At 35.6% G+C, this 19,194-nt stretch overlaps 1 protein-coding gene across 7 annotated transcripts in view; it reads left to right on the top strand.

Moving 5' to 3' along the window:
• MYO6 (myosin VI) overlaps positions 1-19,194 on the top strand; it is a 150,615-nt gene that overhangs the window by 61,208 nt on the left and 70,213 nt on the right. For all 7 annotated transcript variants that reach the window (XM_059177246.1, XM_059177244.1, XM_059177245.1 and 4 more), the window contains exons 4-8: positions 4,761-4,834; positions 7,894-8,023; positions 9,835-9,940; positions 12,728-12,783; positions 17,655-17,752. In XM_059177246.1, the coding sequence (XP_059033229.1) occupies positions 4,761-4,834; positions 7,894-8,023; positions 9,835-9,940; positions 12,728-12,783; positions 17,655-17,752 (464 nt within the window). The remainder of the gene's footprint in view (positions 1-4,760; positions 4,835-7,893; positions 8,024-9,834; positions 9,941-12,727; positions 12,784-17,654; positions 17,753-19,194) is intronic.

The raw sequence follows: 19,194 nt of genomic DNA, 5'->3' as shown, positions 1-19,194 counted from the left end.
AAGAGTTCTTTTGAAGCTCATCTAGAATCAAATAGCTTTTATAGTAGTATGTATGGCTAATTTGGAAGTTGAGTCAAGAGGTCCCATTTAATGTCACTGTTTAAAGGAAACAAACATTAAAAAAATGTATAGTAAGTACTAATTGAAAAGTCGCTTTTATTTATTTATTTTTAAATATTTTATTTATTCATTTGACAGAGATCACAAGTAGGCAGAGAGGCAGGGAGAAAGAGAAAGAGAGGAAAGGCTCCCTGCTGAGCAGAGAGCCCGATGCGGGACTCGATCCCAGGACCCTGAGATCATGACCTGAGCAGAAGGCAGCGGCTTAACCCACTGAGCCACCCAAGTGCCCCGAAAAGTTTATTTTATTTTTATTTTTTTAAAAGATTTTATTTATTTGACAGAGAGAGAGAGATCACAAGTAGGCAGAGAAGCAGGCAGAGAGAGAGAGGGGAGGAGGGGAGGAAGCAGGCTCCCTGTGGAGCAGAGAACCTGACGCAGGCTCGATCCCAGGACCCTGGGATCATGACCTGAGCCGAAGGCAAAGGCATTAACCCACTGAGCCACCCAGGTGCCCTGAAAAGTTGATTTTAGAACCTTGAATTTTTTTTTTTTTAAAGCACAATTTGCCTTCTTTTTTTTTTTCAAAGATTTTATTCACTTATTTGACAGACAAAGATCACAAGTAGGCAGAGAGAGAGAGGAGAAAGCAGACTCCCCAAGGAGCAGAGAGCCCGATGTGGGGCTTGATCCCAGGACCCTGGGATCGTCACCTGAGCCGAAGGCAGAGGCTTTAACCCACTGAGCCACCGAGGCGCCCAGAACCTTGAATTTTATCTTAGCCTGGTGAACAGGCTATGTTTATTGTTACATTTTCAAGGTTAAGCAGTTTTATTTTTTATTTGGCAGTAGTTTTCTTTAAAGATTTATTTGTTTTAGGGAGAGAGTGTGCAAGCTGGGGAAGGAAGAGAAGGAAAGAAAGGAGAGAAGCAGACTCCCTTGGAACCCAAGACAGGGCTTCAAAGGGGGTCAGTCTCATGCCCCTGATATCATGACCTGAGCTGAAATCAAGAGTTGGACAGTTAACCTGCTGAGTCACCCATGCATCCCTCTTTGGCATTGTTTAAGAATCATGGGTATCATTAATTGGATCTGACATCAAAAACTCTCCATTTAAGGAAGAAAGGGACTCCCAGCTGGTTTAGTCGTTAAAGCGTGTATTTCTTGATCTGGGGGTTGTGGGTTCGAGCCCCCAATGGGTGTAGAGATTAACTAAAATCTTAAAAAAAGAAGAAAAGGGGCACCTGGGTGGCTCAGTGGGTTAAGCCGCTGCCTTCGGCTCAGGTCATGATCTCACGTCCCGGGATCGAGTCCCGCATCGGGCTCTCTGCTTGGCAGGGAGCCTGCTTCCTCCTCTCTCTCTCTCTGCCTGCCTCTCTGCCTACTTGTGATCTCTCTCTGTCAAATAAATAAATAAAATCTTTAAAAAAAAAAAAAAAAGAAGAAGAAGAAAAAAGGTAAGAGAAAAGAATGTATTTTGTCCTTGTTGATTTTTCTCTGGAGTTCACATTTGAGTACGTGTATAATGTCCCCATATGTGAATGGGACAGCGTGGAATAGTAGAGTAATGGGAGAGCCGGGGACTCAGGGAAAGCCTGAATTTTGATTCTGACTGCTGTTGGGAAACTGTGTGCCTTTGTCAATTTATCTCTCCTCTTTGAGCTTTTCACCTGTAAATTGGGAGTGATAATGTGTATATTGCATGTTTAGAGATGATATCTTTAAAGTGCTTGATGCAGTACCTGACCTCTAACAGTCTCTCAAATGGTAGCTGTTGTTATTAGGTGTAGGAGATTGAGGAAAAAAAAAATATGTGGAGTTCCTTTCCAAAATTGTTGGAGAATTTGTCTTATGGGATATTTTTTTGAAGAGTAATCAGAACCAAAACAAAAAAAAAAAAAAAAAAAGAAAGAAACAAAGAATGAGATTCTACAGTATTTAAAATCAGAGAAATGGTTTTTTTCTGTTAAAACTTGCCGGCACATTCAGAACTACAAATTAATCCTTTTTGTATATTAAAATAAAACTTTTTTGTTTACGTATCCACATGTAGCTAAACATAATAAATGGTTTTGAATTACTTTTAAACCATTTCTTAAATTAATATTTTAAAACATGATTGTATTATATTCTCTGTGCTTCCTTTAAGTTAGAATTCCTAATCTCACAATATGTTCCCCTGAAAAAACTAATAATTTAAACCTGTACTGACATGCGAATGACAGCTTGCTCTTATTTCTTTACTTCCTTCCATACACACCCACAGCCTTATCAGGAATATCTGTTAACGAAACTAAATAAACCCCTACGTAATAAAATATCTGCCAGTGGACACAAGGGTCTTCCTCTTAAATTGTACTACTCGAGCTATTTTATTTCATTAAGACTTGGAAAGGTAAATGGTATTTCAGAATGGTAGTTCAGAGGAATATGAGAGAAGGGGGAGTGGTTTAGCATTGTGTTTTGGATAAGAAAAAATGACATGTAGATCATAGGCTCTTGGGGGATGAAGGTGGAAGTAGTATAGGGATATAGAAAGGTTGGTGCCCAGAAGCCAGACTAGTATACCTCTGCTGCCTACCTTCTCCAGATCTTTCTCAATTCAAGGGAAAGATGCCTTTCAACTGTTAGGAGTCTTCACTCAGTAACTTCTTGTTGTATTCTGCCACAAATGGCATTAGAAAATAGTGAGATGGGCACGTGGTAGCTCAGTTCATTAAGCATCTGATTCCTGATTTCAGCTTAGGCCATGATTTTGGGGTTATGAGATCTAACCTCATGTTGAGTTCCACACTGGGCATTGAGCCTGCTTGGATTCTCTCTCTTCCTCTCCCTCTGCCCTTCCTGTCCCTTTTGTCTTTCTCTCTCTTTAAAGAAAAAAAAAAAGAAAGAAAAAAGAGAAAACAGTGACATGTGTGCTTGGAAAGTGAACTGGCTGCATTATATGACAATAGAGGCATAAACAGTCTTTTTTGAGGCAGATATCATAGGAAACTCTTGTTTGACAGGACTGGTCTGTGGTAAGCATCATAAACAAAGTACAAAGAAGGAAGTAGTTCTAGTGGTGATGGTGGTAGGGGAATTATCCTTTGTGAAATAATTTTTTTTTTCAGATTTTATTTATTTATTTGACAGACAGAGATCACAAGCAGGTAGAGAGGCAGGCAGAGAGAGAGAGAGAGAGAGGAGGAAGCAGGCTCCCTGCTGAGCAGAGAGCCCGATGTGGGACTCGATCCCAGGACCCTGAGATCATGACCTGAGCCGAAGGCAGAGGCTTAACCCTTTGAGCCACCCAGGCGCCCTGTGAAATAATTTTTGAACAGACCTTAAAATATAGGTAGATTTTTGACATATAGAGATATAGAGGGTAGAGTCCAATGCATGAATATATTTGGGTTTGATAAGTAGTTTAGTCTGCCTGCAAGTTAGTTAGTAAAGGGAGTTATGGATAATTATATAAAAATTATATGAAAAGGTGAGTTGAATGCAGGTTTAATAAGGGCCTTGATTATCAGACTTGAATATGGATTTTGGTAGTTGATGGAGACTCACTGATGTTTTTTGAAGAGGAGAAAGATATATATATATTTTTTTAGATTTTATTTATTTGACAGTGAGAGAGAGGGAGAGAGATCACAAGTAGGCAGAGAGGCAGACACAGAGAGGGGGAAGCAGGCTTCCCTCCAAGCAGAGAATTTGATGCGGGGCTCAATCCCAGGACTCTGAGGTCATGACCCTGGCCGAAGGCAGAGGTTTAACCCACTGAGCCACCCAAGCGCCCCGAAGAGGAGAGAGATTTAATTAGTGTTCTAGTTCAGTTAGATTTATGTGCTGAGTAGTCTGGATAAATTAGAGAAGAGACAGAGTGCTAATAATAGAAACAAAGAGATTGGGGAAAAAGAGTGGTTTGTCTACTATAGCATGTGGTAGAAATGGAGAAATGAAACCCAAGGGAGTGGAGGGCTGGGAGAGTCTATATTAGACTGGGAGAATAGAATAAGTCAGATATATTATACTATGATAATGTATGATACAATGTATGTTAACAATTATATATATATAAAATACTGCATATATATATATAGAGAGAGAGAGAGAGAGAGAATTGCACTCTGATGTATTAGTAGAGCAGATTTCAGAAAAACAAAATTTCTACCCTGATTGTATTGTTTAATTAGCTGCATGTGCTGGGTTAACCCATATAATTTTCCTGGGACTCTTATTTCATATCAGATGTAAGGTACTGACTGAATGATCTCATGGTCCCTTCTCATTCTAAACTTTTATCTTTTTTTTTGTTTTCCCTGTAAAATTCTGAGCATCTGATTTGATTGGTATAATCACTTTATTATATTGAAAGTATTAAAATCAGCGCTCAAGTAGTACTTAATTTCCACTTGACTTGTATTCAACTTCTTAGCCAACTTCCATTAATATGTATTCACCTGTAATCACTAGATGTACTCACCTTTTTGGAAATTCATTGTTTAAAAATACCACTGTAACACATAAGTAAACTGGATATATTTTAATTTGGCCTCTGGGGTTTTACATGTCCCAGCGTTTTAAAAAGATGGAATTAAATCTAACGTAGCCAGGTGGATTTTAGCTTGAATCAGAGTGATTCAGATTAAGGTAGTATTGTTTTATTTTACTTTTCTTCTTCAAATATTTAGTGTTTTACAAATTTTATGTTTCAGGTTCACTAATGTATTTAAATGAAGCCACTCTTCTTCATAATATCAAAGTTCGATACAGTAAAGACAGAATTTATGTAAGTATTTTACAGATGATTTGGGTTTTTGTGGGGATAATTGTTTTAAATGCTGCTTTGTGGTTTTTGTCAAGCTTCAAATTTTCTAACAGGAAAATTTTATCTGAGCCTGTTGAATAGAGTGTGACCTCCATAAAGATAAGGATTTTTTTTCTAGTTTACTGCTCTGAACACTTAATGAATATTTGTGGAATGAAATAATGAATTCAGAACATCATCTAATATCTTTCCAACTTAACAAGTCCAATTTGGTTGTTTCAAAAAACACTAATTATTTGGGATTTTGATTTCTTATTTTTGGCATATGTCTATAAATATATTTAATTAATTCACTTTCCATATTCTGGAAAAAGTTAAGGTAACTTAAAAAGATAAAGAATGTATATTGAAATAAAAACTTTAATGACAAAGAAATGTAAATTAAAATAGTACCTCAGTACCTGAGGAAATCTCAAAAACACTAAAACACTGATCATAGAGCCTAATAGTTGCAATATTTCATTAAATCTTATATAACTTACCTTATAAAACCAGAACATTAAAAAATGAAAGAAAGTTCTTTTAATATTAGTTAATAAGATTTATACCACATTGTTCTGATGGATACTTAACTAGTATGTTTTAATTATAATTATTCATTGGGAATGTATGAGGTTTTATTCTAATATGACCTAGTTATAGATTCCTTTGTTAGTTGGAGATAAATGTAGTTCTCCTGTTGTAAAGATGGGACTCCATTATTTTTGAAAGAAGAAAACACATGGCTTCTTTGACTCTTCCCAGATCAAATGGCAGTCTTAATCTTTTATATCACTATCAATTTGCCTAATTATACTGACTTAATTCTGACTAAATTACCTTTAGTCTTTGCCATCTGTCCACATAGTGACAGCTGGGAAATAGAACTAGTCTTGTCTTTTTCAGGAGAGTTTACTTGCTGTCTTTCAATTGTATACAATATTAGTCTTCACTTTCTTTTTTGATTTTTTTCAGAATCAACTGAACAGGATATATTTGGGTTGATATGTGGCTATTTTTGATAGGAAGTATATTTAGAAGCAAAATTCACTCAATCAGCAAACTAATATTGAGAAGCTGCTGTATGCTAAATGCTGTTTTAGTTACCAAAATAATACACATTTTTTAAAACTTGTTAAAACAATTGAACTGTGGTAATAAGTTATTAAAAGTTGATTTGGAGCTAACCAGGAAGCATCACCTTTCAAATAAAAAAGGTCACTATTTTTTCTGTACATGCCTTACATCACTTGGTGGTAGAGCAGTCATGTTTATTTTAGCAAATTTTAATTGTTTTAATATTTTTTCTAGAAATTTGGAAAATTTCTATTACTTTTACAAGGAATGATTATACTTTTTAAGAATTGAGATACTTCATTTTAATTTGGGATATTTATATGAAAGCTTGACACTCATGGGATTTTTATTGGCCTTTTACTAAATTTCCTGTGTTGCAGTGTATTGCACATTACTGACTCTGACCATTAATAACTGGAGATTTATACGCACATTAGTTACACTTTCAAGAATATTAGTTGTCTTTTTTTCACATATAGTTGACCTACAAGTCTTTTCCTAAATTGCATGATTGATTAAAAAAAAAATTACCCGCTTTAGTTTTTGTTTTTCATGTATAATGTCTATTATCACTAGAGTATTTTAAGTTTATTCCTAGATTTTTTGATCTTTCTTTTCCTAAAATATGTATGCAGTTGGGCAAATGACCTCTGTTAGATTGTGACTGTCTGGCATCATCAGCTTCTGTTTGGAAAACCAGTATTTTCAAAGTTACCTGAGGCCATGATTGGTATGTTTTTTCCTAGCCAATTATGTCTTTTAGTTACAAAACTATTAAGAATCAGCAGTGCATAACTATAGTTATTATTACTATAACATATGGAAGAAATGGAAGCAGTTTGGAATAAGAGTTTAGATTTGATTTTTTTCTATTTCTCAACAACCAAAATGATCACTTTTCTTCCTTAGACTTAAGTAGAACAACAGCTAACTCAAATTTAACATTTTCATTTGTTGCTAAAATCTCTGTTATTTTCCTTTGTTTCCCACAGAAAGATTATTACCTGGAATTTAAGATTTTTTTTACTCCACTGCAGTAAACATTTTTGAGAGCATTCATTGAATTTTAGATTAGTAGTCTGAGAGTTCTTGGTTTCTGCATCATTTCCTTTCTACGGCTAGGAACAGAAAAGAGAAAAATATGGTCCTGTCTGCCCTAGTTTAGCTGATAAACAACAACTAATTGCTAAACCACAACTTTTTTTTCTACCCACAAGGAATTTTATAAATCCTATTGGTGCATTTTTCTGGTATTTTAGAGCCACAGTTAAATTCTAAATTTAAAAGCAAACTGAAGTTGCTCATTAAACATTTAGCCTGTCAATATTCTAGGCAATGGTTCACATGCCTTGTTTTGCAAAAATGTGGGACCAAGTGGTCACCAGAGCACTAAATTAGTCCTTGGCTTTCAGTGATGGAGATTGGCCTAGAGGATCCTATGAACTCTTTAAGCTCTTTAGTAACAGGGTAAATAAAGTAGTCCAGGTAAGGAATATAAATGACTAAGACTCAAGCTGTAGGAATAGAAAGAAGTAGGAGAGTAGAGTTCTTAAGTAGAGTCAACAAAGAAGGCTGATTGAAATGGAGGCTTAGACTCAGCCCCTGTCTCAATGTCTGTGGTGGCTTGGTGGTGATGCTGTGAACCAGGGGGCAGGAAGGAGCATATGGGAGGAGAGTGTGTTCTTTGAGGCAAAGGATAGTCAAGAGAGGTAATCTTGATTTTGGATCTGCTGAGTTTGAGGTGCATATCAGGGTGAGAAGTTGAAAGTATTTATTAAGAATTGGAGAAATATGGGTCCTATAGAGTATATGTTTAGGGCTTGAAATGCAGATTTGGAAGTCCTAATTTATATAAAGAATTAAAGGTGTCTTATTTACTGTATTTTCTTTCTCCCATGAGCCTTGTTTAGTTTTAGATTAAAATAGTAATTGGAAAATTTTATGTTCACGCTTTTTCTATTTAGACGTATGTCGCCAACATTCTGATTGCAGTGAACCCATACTTTGACATACCTAAAATATATTCTTCAGAAACAATTAAGTCATATCAAGGAAAATCTCTTGGAACAATGCCACCTCATGTCTTTGCAATTGGTAAGTAATTTAATTTTTTTCCTTATATTGTACAAATTTGATGTTTTTCTTTTGGATTAATAAAAGCTGTGAGTTGAATACGTATTTTGGTGGCCTTTATCTATTTTGAATGTATCGCCATTATTTAGGAGCATGTATCTTACACAGGATGGAGAAGACTAGTTTTGCAGCTAACTCATGGGGTAGTTGTACATCATTATCTTTGTTAAATGTGTCTGTGTCTTCCTAAATATGTTCACCCATTTGAAAGTAGGATGTAATAAAAGCTGACCTAATGGTTCTTTTGACTCCTTGACATGATCAGCTCCATCTTACAAGTGTCCTCCTTCATAGCTTTGAGGCCCAGGCCTTCCATCGTTATCCAGGTCATCACTTGTGAGTGTGTTGCTAAGGCTTAGATATAAGCCATAAGAGCAGACTTCTTCCCTACCTTAACTTGCATCAGGGCTCTATAAGTGTTAAGAATTAGAAATGATATATGCTTCTTATCTCTAGGGAATCCACGTGGAAAGACAGCAGTTTTTGCCTCAGTTTTTCTCTCATCTTTAGCTCTGAGGAACACAGAGATGGTTTTTTTTTTTGACACACACACACCCCTACCATAGCTGGTGACTGCAAGTACAGAGATGTTAGTTAACCCTTTGGATCCAGACATAACCAGCAGTTAAATGATGACATGTTTTGTTAGTAGTTCTTAGTGCAGTCTGTTTCTCTTTGGGCCTTCTTTTCATGCCTACGTTTTGACCAAACCAGGCTTCACTTCCCAATTTGGCTGACTTGAATACTAGGTAGAGTGAATATGTCAGCCAAATCCAGTGCAATAGCGGAGTGACTTTTGGTTCTGAGATGCTTTGATGGGCATTAGTATGTTTCGTATTAGCTAGAAAATGGTTCAAAATCCTTAGAACCTGAATATGACCAAGCTCATCACTGGAGAGAAATTATGTATTTAAAATGTAATAGACTGACTTATTTTTAGTTGTTAACTGCTAAAAAAAAGTGTCTAGAATAGTATCATGAAAGTGGGTGGAACAGATTGTTGATAAATTTTCCCCTTATCCTAACCCCTGGTCAGAAGGATGAATATACTCTTGCATGGTTTCCATTTGGTCCAATACAGTAAAAACCATTTGTAAAGCTTCATTTGTATGGGTAGCACATGTCTGAAATGAAGAAATAGTTGCCTATAGAGCTAAATTGGTTAGGACCTAATTTTGAATTAAAACTATCTTAATATAAGACCATTTAACAGAATCAAATTGTGTTCAACTTGTCTTTGTAATACTACTACTACCACACAGATTTTACAGTTATGAATTTTTATTTCCAGCATAATTTTTGGTTGCCTGATTTCTTAATTGGTAGCTGTTACTTCTTGCTTTTCCCTTGGCCTTCATTTCCCTGGGACTTCAGTGAATATTGTATTATTATTATTATCATTGTTATTATTATATTATATATATTATATGTATATTGAGCATTCTTTTTTTTTTTTTTTTTGGATCTTCTCTGGAATTAGGAAGAACTGAGCCACAGCTAATAATATGAGACATGCTAGTACAAACATAAGAGTTGTTTATTTGGATTTCATATTACTTATTTGTCAGCGTAATAAGATAGGACATTTAAAGTAAAAACTTTCAGAGATGTTCTGAACACTTTTGAATGATTTTATTTTAAAGTGTTACTATCTATAAACACACATTTATTATTTAAGAGTAAGTGTTCTTTGATAATAAAACAACTTTGTATCATTTAGGAAATTTGTATTTAGTACACCTCTCATCATTAATGTGTTATTTTGACCCTAGCTGATAAGGCTTTTCGAGATATGAAGGTGCTTAAGATGAGTCAGTCTATCATCGTATCTGGAGAATCAGGAGCTGGCAAAACAGAAAATACAAAATTTGTTCTAAGGTGAGGTGTTTTTAGCTAACCTTTTAGAATCTTTTGAATAGGTTTATTTATTTTTTTTAATTTGTGGAAAAAATCTTTAGCATAACACTTAGCAGTTTAAACATTTCTCAGTGTATAGTTCAGTAGTATGAAGTATATTCACATTGTTTTTCAGCCAATCTCCAGAACTTTTTTTATCTAAAACTGAAACTCTCTGCCTGTTAAACAACTCCATTTCCCCCATCTCAGCCCATGCCAACTACCCTTCAGCTTTCTACTTCTGATTTTGACTACTCTAGGTACCTCAAATAAGTGAATCATACAGTATTTGTCTTTCTGTGACTGGCTTATCCCACTTAGCATAATGTCCTCAAGTTTTATCCTTGTTGTATCATGTGTCACGATTTCCTTTTTTTTTTTTTTTTTTTTTTTTTTTTTAGTTTTTTTATTTAGACAGAGCAAGCACAAGCAGAGAGGAGGGTCAGAGAGAGGGAGGGAGAAGCAGACTCTCTGCTGAGCAGGGAGCCCAATGCGGAATTTGATCCCAGGACCCTGAGACCATGACCTAAGCTGAAGGCAGAGGCTTAACTGACTGAGCCACTTAGGTGCCCCTTGATTTCCTTTTTAAGGCTGCATAATATTCATTTTGTTTACCTAGTCATTCATCAGTGGGCACTTAGTTACTTCTGAATCTTGGCTATTGGGAATAGTACTGCTGTTGAACATGATATGAATAAAGAGATACAAATATCTCTTTGATTGAACAGGTTGACTTTGCATACTTTTGCACACTTTATTTTATTGTATTTTTTTAAAGATTTTATTTTGAATTTATTATTTATTATATATTTTTTTTAGAGAGGAAGAGTGGGGAGGGGGCAAAGGGAAAGGGAGAGGGAGAGATAGAATCTGGATCTCACAACCCTGAGATAACGACCTGCGCAAAAATCAAGAGTCAGATCTTAACTGACTGATCCACCCAGGTGCCCTAAAGATTTTATTGTAAGTAATATCTATACCCAGCTTGAGGTTGAGACCCACAACCCTGAGATCAAGAGTTGTATGCTCTATCGACTGGGCTAGCAGGGAGCCCAGTGCATACTTTATGACACAGTTTGAATTGGTAGGTTCTATCCCTTTTAAAAACAGACACCTTATGTGGAAGCTAAGCTATAGATTGTTGAAAACTAGTTCTGACGTATTCTTCTTAAATGAGGATCCTAGAGGAGACCGATGCTAGTCAGCCTTTACATTCTGTTCTCAGTATTCCTGCTGTGAGTGTGGTTGAAACCATTTTTTACCTTAAGCTTATGACAGTTGGCCTTCTAATTCTATCTCCTCATAACCCTGTCTCAGTGTATCCCCTTTGTGGCCATCAAATTAAATTCCACACTTTGTTTATAATCATTGCATTATAAATATGGAAGGAACTATAGCACTCATTAGTTTCGTTCCTTCAGTTTACATACTTCAGTTAACTTAGAAAAGTTAAATCTAGCGTTGAAGCTACTGGTAGGACCAGTGCATTCTGAATTCTCTCCAGTATTATTCCCACTAATACAGTCTTAGCCAATTGCTGGTGGGTCCCTTCTTGACATTTTCTATTTTTTTATGCAGATGTATGCTATTCAGTTATTTATATAAAATTAATTTAGAAGTTTGTTATTGTGCGTTATGTATATGCAATTCTGATTAAATGAGCGCTTCCTAATACTTTGGGAATTTTAAGTGGCTCAATTTCTTACTTCTCTTCTGTATGTAAGAATCATACATTGAGTCTATAGTTTATATACAGCTTTGAAAATGAACAAATAATTTAGAAACTGTAAACTTCTAATACAAACTTATGTTCTAAGTTAAAGATTACTTTTTGTTTTGAAATGTTCTGGGAAAATAGTTGTTCAATTATATTTAATCTTTGGATAAAACAACATGAAGAGTGGTAATTTCCTCATTGTTCCATGGCAAATTACCTTATTTTCTCTAACCATATAAATTGAATTAATATGCTATCACAGAAGACTTTGGAATCTTATATAGACAATGAATATTCTTATGTAAAATGTGTCACATCTTTAAAACCAAATAGTTGGTTAAATTCAGAATATTTCCAAAAACAGTTTAAAAATAATGCTGATTTTGATGTTCAAGGTAATCCAAATTGCATTTCAGGTGTTTAAAATGCTGTAACAGGCATCTGGGTGGCATTTGGTTAAATGTCCAACTCTTGATTTTGGCTCAGGTCCTGATCTCAGGGTTGTGAGATTGAGCCTGAGGTCGGGCTTCATAATGAGCATGGAGCCTTCTTAAGATTCTCTCTGCCCCCAGTGGTGTCAGGCTCTGTGCTCAGTGGGGAGTCTGCTTGACAATTCTCTCTCTCCTGCCCATACCCCTGCTTTGTTTTCTCTCCCTCTCTCTCTCAAATCTTAAAAAAAGAAAGGGATAGCAGAATAGTTGCATTTAAATATAAATTTGTAAATTTTAAATGACTAGTTACAGAAATGATCCTGGTTTAAATTTTATATGTATTAAATAATACTAAAGTTTCAACTATGGGTCTCCTGGGTGACTGAGTCAGTTGGTTAAGGGTCTGCCTTCAGCTCACATCATGATCCTGGGGTCTGGGATTGAGCCCCATATCGGGCTCCCTGCTAAGTGGGGAGTCTGTTTTCCTTTCTGTGTCTGCCTCTCCTCCCTTGGGTGTGCTTTCTCTTAAATAAATCAATAATATCTTTAAAAAAAAGTTACAATTATAATGTATACAATGTTGTTGTCATGTAAATTTTTTTTATCCTATATTTTAAACAGATATCTGACTGAATCCTATGGAACAGGTCAAGATATTGATGATAGAATTGTTGAAGGTATTGTTAATCTTTAAAATTTTTATTTTTTATTGTTAGATATATACTGAAATAAACTTGTGAGAATCCTCTAAGTGATCTGGAATGCTCTCCCAGAGATCCAAAAGACTCTTCCATCTCCTACAGATCTTTGCTGAGATATCTTTTGCTTTATTTAATGTCTGTTGTTTTCCCTCTCACCCAATGTAAGTGCTAAGAAGACAGGGATTTTTATATATTCCAGTCTCCTAGAATAGTGTCTGATACATGAAATATGACCCATAAGTATCTCTCAGACGAATGAAATAAATACAGGAAGCTTTCTGGCCTCTTGTTTGTTTTGTTGACCTTGTTTTTTGCAAAGGAGAGAGGAAGAGGGTTATTTAGAATTAAAATGTTTTTTGAGGGGAAATTTTAATGACTTAGTACAGTTGGAAGGCAGGAGTCTGTAAATTGATTTCCTGAAGTTCAGTACTTGCATACCCCTTAGAACGTTTTCTTACACCTGGTTTGGAGACTGCTGGTCTGGTCAACCACCAGGTTGAATCCACACCACACTCCTGCATCATAGATTCCTTTCTGCTCCCCCTACTTACATTCTTGTTTCCCTGTAATTTGTTCTCTATTTGGAAGTTGGGATGATCTCTTTTGCTTTTAGTCTTTTAATGGCTTCATATTGCTCTCAAAGCTGTAAATCTGTAACACAGAAAGTGAGAGGAAGTTCTGGGTAGGCTAGGGCAATGGCTGCGTATGTGGTTGGCCTGCAGGCAAGCCAGAGACAGGGAAAAGGGAGAAGGTAAAACCTACCCATGGATCGTAAGCATGAGAGCTGAGGTGGGACTATGACTGTCAAAATTGTCTCTGACTTCTCACCAGGTGGGCGGGGAGGGATCTAGTTCCTGAGGTACCAAATGAGATAACTCTCTTTCTTCTCATAATGATGATGAAATTAACATGTGTAAGATGTATTATGCATTGTGTCGCTTGCTGAGTATCTTTTCTTAATTTAAATCCCTATAGAATGAGGTAGGTACAATTTTATCCCTACAGTACAGATTAAAAACTGAGGTTAAAAAAAATTTTAAGTGGCTTGTTGAAGAGCATATAGCTCATCAGATGTGGAAATGGGATATAATAAACTCAGGCATCTTAACAATGTGCTATATACTAAGAGCATATTTTAACACTGTTACTATTTTAAAGAAAAATTTCAGTTGAACAAAAATTTATTAAGGTCCTTCTGTATTCATACATTTTGATAAATCACAGCTAGCAAATGTGTATATTTTTTCACAATTATGTGAAATATACATGTAGATGAACATAAATACTCTAATAAACATTTTTATTAAGTTTGCATCAATGAAGTTTTTCATGTTGATATAAATTTATAGTTTTACTTACAGTTCTCATTGTGGTATTATAACACACCCAGGTGTGAAGATCTCATAAGTAATGCTTTATTCACTATAAAGCACCTCTCTTTAATGAGGGAATAACCTTTTAAAATTGAATAAATAAATAAACAAATTATGGACTAATTCAATAAAGTACTAATTAGTATTCTGAGTTGTTTCCTTGAAGTACAAACTTAACTTGCAAATTGGATATTAACCTGGTTCCTTCTGTGAGAATGTGGTGTATGTATACATAGTGTGCGATAGTTGAGAAAAGTTGGAAAGTATTCCAAACGTTTCAGTAGAGGATAGTAGATATTAACTAGCAGAACATAGAAATCATTTGATGCCATTTTTAAGTGAAGATTGGTTGTTGGTTTTAGAATGAGTACATCAGTAGCATTACTGTAATCTTCTGATAGGCTGTTATCCTAATTTTGGATATTTTACTTAATATATTTGATACTTCAGCAAAAACTAGTAGTTACCAGTAAAGGAGTTGGGGAGACCTGTAATTGAGTTCCCTTTTGGCTGGAAGCTAGTCATGTGGCTTTTCACAAGTCAGTTGATTTTGTTAACCCATCAGAAAGGTTAGGTATATATGCAAACTTTTGTTTCAGTTTTAATATTTTCTTACTTTTTTTGGCAAATGAAACAGCCAGAGAGTAATCTTTAAAAGGATTTGGATACTTGTTAAGCTTTCTATGGTAGATAGAATAAGAGAGATGAACTTTAAAAGATTTCATAAGAAAATTCTAATAATAAACATTGTGAAGCAATTTATGAGGTTGCAGATAGAAAATATATAATATTGGCACAAATCTGGGATGTTTATAGTTGAGACTGATGATTATAACAATAGACTCTAATGGGGAGCCTGGCTGGCTCAGTTGATTGTGATCGACTCTTGATCTCCACTCAGGTCTGATCTCAGGGTTGTGAGTTCAAGCTCTGCATTGGGCTCCACACCTAGTGTGGAGTACTTAAAAACAACATGAGAGAAAACAAACAATAGACTCTAATAAACCTTTTTTAGTCATATGGTATGTATACATTATTATAAGATAAAAACAAAATTTTACATTTGTTTATTGGGAGTTTATTTTCATTAAAAATATTTTTATTAAGTTTTAAATTTAAATTCCACTGTAATTAACATAAAGTGTTATATTAGTTTCAGGTATAAAATACGGTGATTCAACAACTCTTTACATCATTACTCAGTGGTTATCATGATAAGTGTACTCTTTAATCCCCTCCACTTATTTTACCCATTCCCCCATCCACCTTGTCTCTGATTTTTTTTTTAAGATTTTATTTATTTATTTAATAAAGACACAGCAAGAAATGGAACACAAGCTGGGGGAGTGGTAGAGGGAGAAGCAGGCTTCCCATTGAGCAGGGAGCCTGATGTGGAGCTCGATCCCAGGACCCTGGAATCATGACCTGAGCCGAAGGCAGCCACTTAACAACTGAGCCACCCATGTACCCCTGATACGGTTTGTTTTAAATGAGTACCCTCAAAAGTTATTTTTTTTTCAACAAGAACATTTTTTATTGAAGCATACATTAGGAACCATGGTTCTAAAATATAAATATAATATATTCCATCCAAGAAAAATAGAATACACATTTCTTTAAGTACACAGAAGACTCCCTGACTAAATCACATAGAAAGAGACATGGCAATTATTAGAAATTTAGGAAGACTGACGTCATACCAAGTATATTCTCCAACCAAAATGGTACAAGACTAGAGATAAAACAAGGCTGGAAAATCTACAATGTAAATATTATATATTTAATGGTAAATATTAAATAACACACTACTGTAGAAGCAGTGGACCAAATAAGAAATCAAATGGTAAATCAAAATATGTCTCAAAACAAATGAAAAAGAAAATACAATATTCCAGAATCTATAGAATGCAGCAAAAGCAGATGTTAGAGCGAAATTTATACTATAAATGCTTGTATTAAGAAAATAAATAACATTACACCGTAAGGATCTAGAACAAGAATAAATTTAGGTGAAATGCTGAAATTTCGTAGAGGAAGGAAAAAACAAAGAAGAATCAGAAATAAATAAAACAGACAATAGCAGTATTATAACATGAAAGTAATGACCAGTTTTTCCAAAAAAAGATAAAGTTGACACTGCTTTAACTACATTAAGAAGAAAAGGAGAAGTGGGGTACTGGGGTGGCTCAGAGGGTTAAGCCTCTGCCTTCAGCTCAGGTCATGGTCACAGTGTTCTGGGATTGAGCCCCGCATCAGGCTCTCTTCTCAGCAGGGAGCCTGCTTCCCCCTCTCTCTCTGCCTACTTGTGATCTTTCTCTCTGTCAAATAAAATCTTAAAAAAAAAAAAAAGAAAAAAAAGGAGAAGACTTGAAAACTAAAATGAGAAATGAAAAACAGTATGACAGATAACCCCAGAAATACATACATAGTGTGATAATAGATTACTATAAACAGTTAATACTAACAAGTCAGGTAACTTAGACAAAAACAGGATGATTCCTAAACACACACAAGTTACCACAATTGAATCATGAATCTTGAATCCAAGAAATAGGAAATCTTCTTACCCCAATAAAAAGAATGGAAATTGAGTTAGGAATCAAAAATCTCCCAGCACAGAAAAGGCTAAGACCACATGGGCTTTGTGAATTCTACCAAAACATTAACAAAATAATAATAATGACAGTCTTTATCAAAGTCTTATAAATAATGGAATGGAGGGAACATACTTAAAATCATTCTATGAGACCGTGCCACCCTGTCACCAAAGCAGGATAAAAACAATACAAGAAAAAAAAGTCTAGTTTGTCTGATAGAAGTATTGCTACTCTGACATTTGTGTGATAAATATTTCTCTACCCTTTCACTTTCAACCTGTATGTGTCTTTACATCTAAAATGAGTCTTTTGTAGGCTGGGAATTTAAAAACTGTTGTTCTGAGGATCTTTTTTAGTCATTCTCTAACTTATATGTTAGATTTTGTTGGATGTACATGAAAATATTAAGTATGGAGGCTTTATTAATATATAAAAGATTTTAGGAAAGTAAGTCAACTAATAACATCTTGCGTGTATTTTGTTCACCAGGGTTTTGCTCTTTACTCTATATTATAGTTCCTATAATATAGAGGGCTGATGTACTTGTGAAAACCTTTAAATATATAGGGAGTAATTTTTAAAGTTGAGTTCTGAATTTTGTAACCTAATGACTTTAAAATTTAGTCTTTCCTTTACCATTTACATTTTCTTTTTACATAATTTGAGTAGTTTCCCCATCTTCTGTACTTTACTAGAGCCTGAATATAGTGGTAATCAATAGATATTTGAGGGATTTGACATTACATGTAAATTCCTGCATGGTAATATTTTTGAAAACATTTTTTTGTATTAATAAGGAAACACACTATGCATATTGTTTTTTAATTTTCCTTCATGCTGTTTTTTTGATGAAATATTTTTATTTCTTTTTCAATAGCTAACCCACTCTTAGAAGCCTTTGGAAATGCAAAGACTGTTCGCAACAATAATAGCAGTAGATTTGGAAAATTTGTAGAAATACATTTCAATGAAAAGGTAAGTGAGAATGAGTTTTGGGATGGTATCTTTGGGAAGTGTTTGTGAAAAACACAAGGGTCTTGGGGCACGTGGATGGCTTAGTTGGTTAAATGTCCAACTCTTGATCTCAGTTCAGGTCTGGATTTCAGGGTCATGAGTTCAAGTGCCATACTGGGCTCTGCATTGGGTCTGGAGCCTACATAAAAAAAAAAAAAAAAAAAAAAGAAAGAAAGAAAAAGAAAAACACAAGGGTCTTGACAGAATTGGTGCTGTCACTGAACTCCTGGTAAATCCATTTGCGTTTCTCTCTTTACTTTAGGTAATTGGGAGAATATATATATATTCAGTATGACTTTCATAAATATTGTAAGCTTACATTTATTTAGTTATCTTCTTTTTTTCCCTTTACTTGATAACTTTTATAACCTCTTTGATATAGACAAATGTTCATTAGAAGAATAATTCAACATTGGTAGGTTATACTTTCAGTACAGACAAAAGGTTGATATCCAGGATCTATAATGAACTCCTCAAACTCAACCCACACGAAACAGGCAAACATATCAAAAAATGGGAAGAAGATATGAACAGACACTTCTCCAATCAAGACATACAAATGGCTATCAGACACATGAGAAAATGTTCACCATCATTAGCCCTCAGGGAGATTCAAATTAAAACCACATTGAGATATCACCTTACACCAGTTAGAATGGCCAAAATTAACAATACAGGAAACAACATGTGTTGGAGAGGATGTGGAGAAAGGGGAGCCCTCCTACACTGTTGGTGGGAATGCAGGTTGGTGCAGCATCTTTGGAGAACAGTGTGGAGATTCCTCAAGAAATTAAAAATAGAACTTCTGATTGAGAGTCAAGATGGCGGAGAAGTAGCAGGCTGAGACTACTTCAACTAGCAGGAGATCAGCTAGATAGCTTATCTAAAGATTGCAAACACCTGTAAATCCATCGGCAGATGGAAGAGAAGAAGAACAGCAATTCTGGAAACAGAAAAACAACCACTTTTTGAAAGGTAGGACCTGTGGAGAAGTGAATCCAAAGCGACGGGAAGATAGACCCTGGGGGGAGGGGCCGGCTCCCGGCAAGCGGCAGAGCAACGGAGCACAAAATCGGGACTTTTAAAAGTCTGTTCCGCTAAGGGACATCGCTCCAGAGGCTAAACCGGGGCGAAGCCCACGCCAGGTCAGCGTGGCCTCAGGTCCCGCAGGGTCACAGAAGGATCGGGGGTGTCTGAGGGTCGCAGAGCTTGCGGGTATTGGAACAGGAAAGCTGGCTACAGAGACAGAGCTGACAGTAAGATCACAGCTCGGGGTTACCTTGAACCGGTCCCAGGCTCGGTGAGCTCAGAGCGCGGCCGGAGGTCAGGCAGATGGGAGTAACTGGGCGCTGTTCTCTGAGGACACACTGAGGAGTGGGGCCCCCGGGCTCTCGGCTCCTCCA

Source organism: Mustela lutreola, chromosome 6 (genome assembly GCF_030435805.1).
Source record: "Mustela lutreola isolate mMusLut2 chromosome 6, mMusLut2.pri, whole genome shotgun sequence".
Taxonomy (NCBI): domain Eukaryota; kingdom Metazoa; phylum Chordata; class Mammalia; order Carnivora; family Mustelidae; genus Mustela; species Mustela lutreola.
The sequence above is the reverse complement of the archived record's forward strand: the minus strand, read 5'-3'. Positions and strand labels throughout refer to the sequence as shown.